At 45.6% G+C, this 8,994-nt stretch overlaps 1 protein-coding gene across 1 annotated transcript in view; it reads right to left on the bottom strand.

The window, feature by feature from the left end:
• The window catches only part of LOC120845889, a 27,372-nt gene extending 18,827 nt beyond the window's left edge, over positions 1 to 8,545 (bottom strand). The window contains exon 1 of the mRNA XM_040217449.1: positions 8,417 to 8,545. Within this exon, the coding sequence (XP_040073383.1) occupies positions 8,417 to 8,545 (129 nt within the window). The remainder of the gene's footprint in view (positions 1 to 8,416) is intronic.
• Between the last annotated feature and the right edge of the window lie 449 nt (positions 8,546 to 8,994).

The raw sequence follows: 8,994 nt of genomic DNA, 5'->3' as shown, positions 1-8,994 counted from the left end.
CCTGTCCACCAGTCGCCGTATCGAGTCTCCTTAAAGGAAAGGAAGATGATTCAGGATCAAGTCCAAGAAATGCTCAACGACGACATCATTCAACCCTCAAGAAGTCCATGGGCGTCCCCAGTCGTCCTTGTAAAGAAGAAAGACGGAACCCTGCGGTTCTGCGTGGACTATCGTCGACTGAACGCTGTGACAAAGAAGGACGTCTATCCGCTCCCCCGCATCGACGATACGTTAGACCGACTCCGCCACTCCAGATATTTTTCGTCGATGGATCTGAAGAGTGGCTACTGGCAGATTGAAGTTGACGAACACGACCGGGAGAAAACTGCCTTCGTCACTCCCGACGGACTGTACGAACTCAAAGTGATGCCGTTCGGGCTTTGAACTGCGCCAGCCACCTTCCAGCGTGTCATGGATACCGTGCTGGCAGGTCTGAAATGGCAGAGCTGCCTCCTCTACCTCGACGGCGTTATTTTCACGAGATTTCGACGAGCACCTGAAACGACTTCGAGCCGTGCTTCAAGCCATCAAGACCGCCGGCCTGTCACTCAAGCCAACAAAATGTCGATTCGCCTATGGTGAACTTAAGTTTCTTGGCCACGTCGTGAGCAACAAAGGGGTTCTCCCTGGCCCTCAGAAGACCCGCGCCGTGGATGCATTTACGCCGCCGTCTGACAAGAAGGCCGTGAGAAGATTCCTCGGACTTTGTGCCTACTACAGACGATTTGTTCGGGACTTCGCCAAGCTGTCCGCACCGCTGACGCACCTCACGAAGGACGCCGTAAAGTTCGAATGGACAGATGAACACCAGCGGTCATTCGATGAGCTGTAACGAAGACTCCAGACGCCCCCGATTCTTGGCCATTTCGACCAGTTCGCTGATACAGAGATCCACATGGACGCCAGTAACATCGGACTAGGCGCGGTGCTTGTTCAAAGGCAGGACGGGGTAGAGCGAGTCATGGTATACGCGAGTCGGACGCTGTCTAAGGAGGACAGGAACTACTCAACAACGGAAAATGAGTGCCTTGCTGTCGTCTGGGCAATAACAAAGTTTCGCCCATATCTCTATGGAAGTCCTTTTCGCGTGGTCACGGACCACCACTCGCTCTGCTGGCTCGCGAATCTGAAAGACCCCTCCGGACGCCTCGCCCGGTGGATCCTACGACTGCAGGAGTTCGACATGACCGTTGTGTACAAGTCCGGCCGGAAGCACCATGACGCCGACTGCCTGTCAAGAGCTCCTGTCGAGGCCGGTCCTGCCTGTATCGAAGACGACGACGATGAGTGTTTCCTCGGCGCTTTGGACGTCAGCGACATGGCAGCACTCCAACGAGACGACCCTGAACTACGAGCGCTCATCGAGCACTTAGAGGGACAAGCGAGTTCGGTTCAGGTGCTTTCTTAAGAATCCTGCATACATTCTCTATGCGGCGAGGGGTGCTGTACAAGGAGAACTTCGTCAACAACAACACAGCATGCCTGTTGGTTGTTCCTGCCAGCCTTCGAGACGAAATATTCCAAGGATGCCATGACGACCCAACGGCTGGACACCTTGGCTACAGCAGGACGCTCGCCAGGATTCGAGCAAAGTACTACTGGCCGAGGCTACCGAAGACCGTTCACCTATACATTCGATCATGCCACGAGTGTCAGCGACGCAAGAAACCGCCAACGAAGCCGTCAGGACTTCTGCATCTGATTTCTCCCCGTCTATGCCGTTCCAGCAGATCGGAATGGATTTACTTGGCCCTTTCCCATCGTCAACGTCGGGAAACCGCTGGATTATCGCCGCCACCAATTATCTCACACGGTACGCCAAGACGAGAGCCCTTCCAGCAGGCACGGCTGTTGAAGTCGCCAAGTTTTTTATTAAGTCCATTGCCCTCCGGCACGGCGCCCCTGAAGTCCTCATCACAGACCGTGGATCTTCGTTCATGGCACAGCTGACGCAAGACGTCCTTCGTCTCAGTGGCACCGGCCACCGTCGAACCACTGCATACCACCCGCAGACCAACGGGCTGACCGAGCGACTCAACAAGACAATCGCCGATATGATCTCTATGTACGTCGACGTAGAGCACAAGACGTGGGACGAGGTGTTGTCCTACATCACGTTCGCCTACAATACGGGCGTTCAGGAGACCACTGGATTCACCCCTTTCCAGCTGGTACATGGTCGGAAGGTGACGACCATGCTGGACGCAATGCTGCCCCATGAGCCATCTGACAATGAGAGCGACGACGCCCAGGCGGTTGCTCAACGCGCCGAAGAGGCCCGCCAGCTCGCCCGACTCATGATTCAAGACCAGCAACGCGTCGACGCGTGCCGCTACAACCTTCGTCGCAGGGACGTTCACTTGCAGCCCGGAGACGGGGTGTGAGTGTGGACGCCCATCCGTCGCCGCGGCCTCAGTGAGAAACTGCTGAAACGGTACTTTGGACCATACAAGGTACTTCGTCGCCTCGGCGAGCTGAACTACGAGGTGATGCCCGACGGAACAAGAACATCAACACGCTGCCCACCACGACCTGAAGTCGTCCACGTCGTGCGCCTGAAGCCGTACTACCCTCGATAGGACTGTGGGTCTTATGCGTTTCAAATGCCTCATTATTTTGCCGTTTTTTTTATGTGCTTTGTTTTGTTTTGTGTTGCATCGGGGCGATTCACTTCTTAAGGGGGGGAGTAATGCCGCGCGCCAAGTAGGCAGCGCGGCCGTAGCCTAAAGGTTATCGCGCTTGCCTCCCACGCGATTGGCCAGGGTTTGATTCCTGGCCGCGGCTACGCATTTTTGTTTACACTGTAATGTTATGTTCTGGTGAATTCGAGAACCGTCTAGCTGAGTGGAGGTTAAAATGTTCTACGCGTCGAACCTTCTACATCGAATGCTCCAGAAGCCAACACGTGTACAAAAGCGGCTCCGCCTGCCAAGCAGGAGTCAGTTTCGTCCCAGCGTTCGACTCTGCTGCTACGCCGACCTCGACGCCCGCGACGCTCTGTTATTATCTTTTGTACCCTTTTATTTTTGGCACAAGTTCGCCACATTAAACCTTTATTTCTTCCTGTTTATTTCTTGTTTATTGGTCACCACCCGTGACAATATTATCACATCTCTATCTGTTTCATTTTTGCAGTAATACATCGCGCATCGAATTCTTTTGAAAATTGCCATTTATTATTTCTACTTCTGCATATTTCGTATATTTGCCTTCAGATCTACCAATTAAGCACAACGCCCCTTTTGGCGGACACAGCGACGCGGTGTTTCGCAAACAGCGAACAAAAAAGCATGTCCCCGCAGATCGGCTCAGCACCTGGCGTATTTTCCTGTATTGTCCTCCCGCACCGGTATCAAGCTGGTAAGGGAACTTTATACACCCAAATTTGTTCATGATTACAATATATATATATATATATATTTACTGACTGAATATTTATACATATATATACATATATATTTGCTGACTGAATATTTAACGTAAAATCGGACGATCATCTTAGAGATTCATAACTAAATACACCTAGATATTATCTGAAAGATGTTTTGCAACTCTTTTCCGGCGTTTTTATTCTCGGTATGGACGTGTAGTTATGATTTGAAAGAGCATTAATATTTTTTTTATTTTCAAGTTAATTTTAATACCTGTGTTCCTCACACATCTATAACTTCTCAATCATATCGAAGAACTGCATGTTTTATCTGATGGACAGAAATTTTATCTGTCTCTGGGCTGGACGAAAACAAAGAATACTTTGTTTTCGTCCAGCCCAGAGACAGATAAAATTTCTGTCCATCACATAAAACATGCAGTTGGAATCGTCATAGTTCCGTGTATACACGGTGGCGCGTGCGGAACTATGACGATTCCAAATGCAGACCTACAGAAAGTGGCCAATTAAGTAGCTGCCTTGTTGAATAGAACATTAAAATGTAATTTGTCAAACAAAAATTTATCAATTAGCAAAGGGTGGTGCTCATTTGCAAACTGAATTGGCCGGCATCTTGTCTATAAAAAAGCCAACAGCTAGACTATGACAGTTTATCTTGTATTATAAAATGTTTACTTCGGTACGCGCAATTTTAGACCAGATTTCATCTGGTACGAAGGTGCGTATGAATAAGAGTGAAAAAGTCTTATCACCCGTTTCTGTGTGATTCTTCGCCTGCAACACGGTGCTGAATGTAACAATGTTGGTTAAGAAAGCAATCATAGAAACACCACTCAGTGTTTCTATGAAAGGTACACTGAAAGGGTTTGTCCTAAAGCTTCCGCGAATATTTTAAATATAGTGCTTTCTTTAGCTCAGTAGAGTGGGCGTCATAATATAGATAGTCCGAAACGTATTTCTTAAGCTATATTTCACAATATAGATGGCGCCGTAACGCTCGTTCCGTAATTTTATGCCCTGCATTTAATTTCTTAGTTCCAGAGCACAACTACAATTTAACTTTAAAATGTGCGACGTAAAGTTGCACTAATCATGGGTATTTTATGTGGCCAACCATATTTCGTGGCCCCTTTTTGATTTCGGCGAAATATATGGGATTGAGGTAAACAAATGAATGTTGGTTAGTATAAACACGATGTGTTCTCTGTTAATCTGGGTTTTCTTTTATTGTTGCGTCGAAATGAAATAACAAAAGTTCTTGATATTGGCGCTTGAAAATAAAAGTGGACTGTACGTACGATAAAAAAGCTATATAGTTGCTCGTTTCACGCCGGATATAGCGCCCATTGCCAGAAACACGCCAAAAATAGATGATCAATTTAGCGGTTCGAACCGGTTTGAACCGACATTTTTGCATCCAGGAACTAAACCGAAAGCTGTGAACCCAGCCCTGAGCCGAACCAATAGAAAAATGTGGTTCGACTCCCTGCAATCAGCTCAACCTTAACATTAAAAAGTATAAATATGCTAGTACACGTAGCGGAGCGCGTTGAAAAACTACAGAATACACAGAAGGAATAAAACACGTAAAGGACGAACACAGACACACACAGTTCTTTCAATCAGCAACGAACATTTATGAGATGCGCATGACGCTACGACCTTGAACTCCAAAGAATTGAAAGAAAACGAAAATGCTCGAAATTTAAAATAAAACGAAAATACTCACAAATTTTAAAGATACCAAATAAAAATAATAGGAAAAGTTACAGAAATTAATCCCAACAAAATTAACTCCAACATGCATGTTAACTGTAAAGAGAAGCCAAATATTCGACTCCATTGAGTTGCGGAGGCCAGTACATCGGCCAGACTGGAAGATGCCTGAATGTTCGCCTTAGGGAGCATCATTTAGATGTCACCAAGGTATCATCGTACTCATTCCACCCAATAGTTGCGTATGCCCGTACCTGCCACGATTGCACCCCAAACTTTGAAAACATCACTGTGTTTGATTCACACAGAAAGAAGTGTGGGCGTGAAATAATTCGCCTTTTGCGTTGCGCTGTGGCGCCATCTCACGGGCACGGCGAGAAACAATATGGTTGGCCTCCAAGTTCAGAAGGCTCTCGACTGAACGCCACGACCGACAACACTGCATGTTGTTAGGTGCATTTCATCTTCCGTAGTGCCTATTTTTTTTTTTTTTTTTTAGTTGTGGGGCAGAATGCAGCCCCCAGGGCAAGATTTTACTCCAGGGAGCTTTTTTGCCGTGGCAAACGGCTGGAGGGAAGTGCCGCGTTCGACTAAGCTGCCCACCGACTCGCAGCTGGCAAGTTATATGCAAAAAAGCGGAGCGCGCTTCCAACGCCAAACTACTAAAGGGAAAAAGTTCCGAGATGAGGGATACGTACGCAATTTGAGATACAATGAACTGGGGCGAAGCTGACTAGACAAGGTTGCGGGCGACCTGTTATCTAGAATGCGTCACAATCTCGAAGATTCGGCGACGAAGGTTCGAGCGTCGCGCGCTCGGGTGAGAATGAACACGCACTTTCTAGAACGAGACAGCAGGAGAATGATAGAGGCTACGTCTGGGGCAAGAATAAACAGGAACCTTCTAGAAGTCCGTGACCGAGCGTTGCTTTCTCGGCCCTGCGCGCAGCAATATCATGCCAAGCTCCGTACTAGCAAGTCATAATGAACCCCTTCTCGCACGCGAGCACGCTTAACGAATATGCACACAGTTCTACTGACGCGGCGCCGGCACTGGCCTGCATAGAAGTACCTGCTAAGCTGGAACACGCTGGGCTACGTATTATTTAGATTTGTACCTTGCAAAAAATGCAATCCGCAGAGCCGGGATGACCATGACGGCATCCATGGACTCCCTTCTTCTCACTGACGCTTCACAGCCCTTATCCAAGCTTCTCGGCGCTGCCTGTCACGTTTTACCAACGGGAAACGAAAACAACAATGCTTGGTGCCAGAAGTGGAACGGGAAAAACAATTCTATGCGCCACACGACCTTGGCATTAGGCTGGAGAGAGAAACTTCGCTCGGCGTTCGCTCGTCCGCAACCTTTGGTCTGCAGCCGACGCCAACCACGATGGTTCCGAAAACTGCCGTTAGGGATAGGCGTACGCGCAGTCGGGTCTTGCAAAAGGCGGATAGAAGTGGTTAAGATCTGATACAACGCGAACAATGTCTCTGAGTCTTCTTTGGTGTTATCGTCAAAAACGCTGGAGTTTCTAGTGCCAGAATTATAGTAAAAAAGCTTGTTTCGATCAATTGTTAATTTTGCCTTCTTTTCCATTCTTTTCTTCTTTTTCCACTTTGCAGGTGTTAATTTCCTTCCTTCCTTTTCTTCTTCCCTTTTCCCCCTTTTCAAGGGTTAATTTACATAATTTTCCTATCATTTTAATGTGGTATATTTTAAAATTTGCGAGTAACTTTGGTTTTATTTTATATTTTGAGTATTTTCGTTTTCTTTCAATTTCTTATAGTTCAAGGTCGTAGGGTCATGCGGATCTCATGAATATTCGTTGCTCTTTGAAAGAGCTGTGTGTGTCTGTGTTCGTCATTTATGTGTTTGATTCATTCGGTGTATTTTCTATTTATGCTATATTTCATTTGATGAAAAATAAATTATGGAGGGCCTGCAATGCGCATAGATAATACACAGCTCAGCAAGTTTCTCCTTACAAACACCTGGGTGTTCTTTTTCACACAAATATGCACTGGAAAAGTCAAATTAATAATATTTGTTCAAAGCTTCCGAACAGATACTACACTTTAATAAAAGCGCAGGAATTTTTTCATTTATCTATTTTGTACTTTTTTGGTTAACATATAAAATTAATTACCCCTTTTATTAGGTCTGTTAAAATCTACAGACATGGGAAAGCTGCAGTTAGTCATCATTGAAACTTAATATGTAAAAATACTTGCAGTCAACGACTCACTGAATATAATGGTGCATTAACTTGGAATACGATATTAAAGATGAAATCCTAGCATTTGTTTATTTTGCAATTTTGACATAGGTGCCCCATTATAAAGCTTATTTTCTGATCGAGCCCGACACTTGTCACTATGGCTATGAGACCAAACAATTTTTGTGCGTTTTATGGAATTAGTTTAGTCAAGTCAGTGTGATTATGAATGCGAATAACCTTATACTTGTTTTGTCGTTTCCATCGCTTTTTTTTTTGTTTGCTCGGCTCGCCACGTAGCTGCCAGAGTGCCAGACTTCAGCCAAAAATGCCACGTATGAACCGAAGAACCAGCAGTGAAGCCAAAATCCTGGCGCTTGTTTGTAAATTTACCCCCAAATTTGCCACATGAAAACCAAACAACCGGAAGGTAGCTTTTTTTATTCATTGTTTAACTATTTCGTTATGTGGGTTTAAACGGCGCCTCATTCGTGAAACTTGGTACGTCAATATCAACAAATCTTCACAAGATGCAAATGCGAGAGAATTCAGCGACTTTAAAAATCAATATGCTCGCGTTAATTTGATCACGTTACACGCAAGAATGACTAGGTTGCCCGCATGCTAAATGTCGCGAGCGTTGTTTGCTTCTAGGGGACCAAGTGCAATCGGCCGCGTGAACAGCGCTCTGCCGCTGATCAAGGGCGGCCTCAGCGTATGGGCGGGGCTTTTCAGGTCGTGGCGTGTGGCGATATGAGTCGTGACTATTGTTGTTCGCGGTGAGGAAGTAGGAAAGTGGAGGAGAGTCAATCGAGTACAGTCAATAAATCACTATGTGTTGAAGAATCGGTGTATTGTGTCACCCTCCGAGACGGGTAGTAACAAAGGAAATCCCACAAACTCATCGTCGGGCTGCTAAGCCTGCGGTGAATTTAGCGCCAAACTGCGACGTGAAGAGTTCACCTTCGAAGTGGACGTACGAACGTCATACCTTTGTATATATGGACCTTTATCTACGGCGGTCCAATATAACAATAAACTATGTTCATCACGTCGCTAGAAAATGGTTACATCTATGGCATTTCCTTACCTTGTTGGCATCAGGACAATCTCCTTCGATCTTTTTTTCGCAACTTTTAGACAGAATAGCATGGCTGTCACATAAGAGCAGTATCCCAAAGAGGAAGAGCGCAATCATTGTCTCTCGAGGTTTCAACATGCGTAGTCGTGCAGACACGGTATATATCTGGCCACAATGTTACGTATTTATAACAATGCGCAAAGTTAAGTGCCTAAGGTAAGACCATATGTTTTTTTTTTTCTTTTTTTGCTGAAAAGAAAAACTTGTCATCCAGCTGGCTAAATCGCAATAAACAAATTTCAAGTATAAAAATATTATTCCCACAAACGCTATTTGGCGTGCACTAATGTTTTTTTTTTTTTTGTTTTGTTTTCTTTTCGAATTCCGTATAACATGTTTTGGCTTTACGTATAGCTTGAAGATAAATTTAACACCTAAGCTCTCTCAATATTAAAGTTCAATAACCACTATGAAAAGGAAATGCGTACGATAGAACTTTTTTTTTCTGAGTACATGCCGGCGGATCGGATAACCTCCAGGCGGAAGTTTATTGTCCTTGTAGAAATATTGCGGTTTTTTTTTTTGTT

The sequence above is a fragment of the Ixodes scapularis genome, unplaced genomic scaffold, assembly GCF_016920785.2.
Source record: "Ixodes scapularis isolate PalLabHiFi unplaced genomic scaffold, ASM1692078v2 PGA_scaffold12__126_contigs__length_90152505, whole genome shotgun sequence".
Taxonomy (NCBI): Eukaryota; Metazoa; Arthropoda; class Arachnida; order Ixodida; family Ixodidae; genus Ixodes; species Ixodes scapularis.
This window is presented reverse-complemented; position numbering and strand designations above follow the sequence as displayed.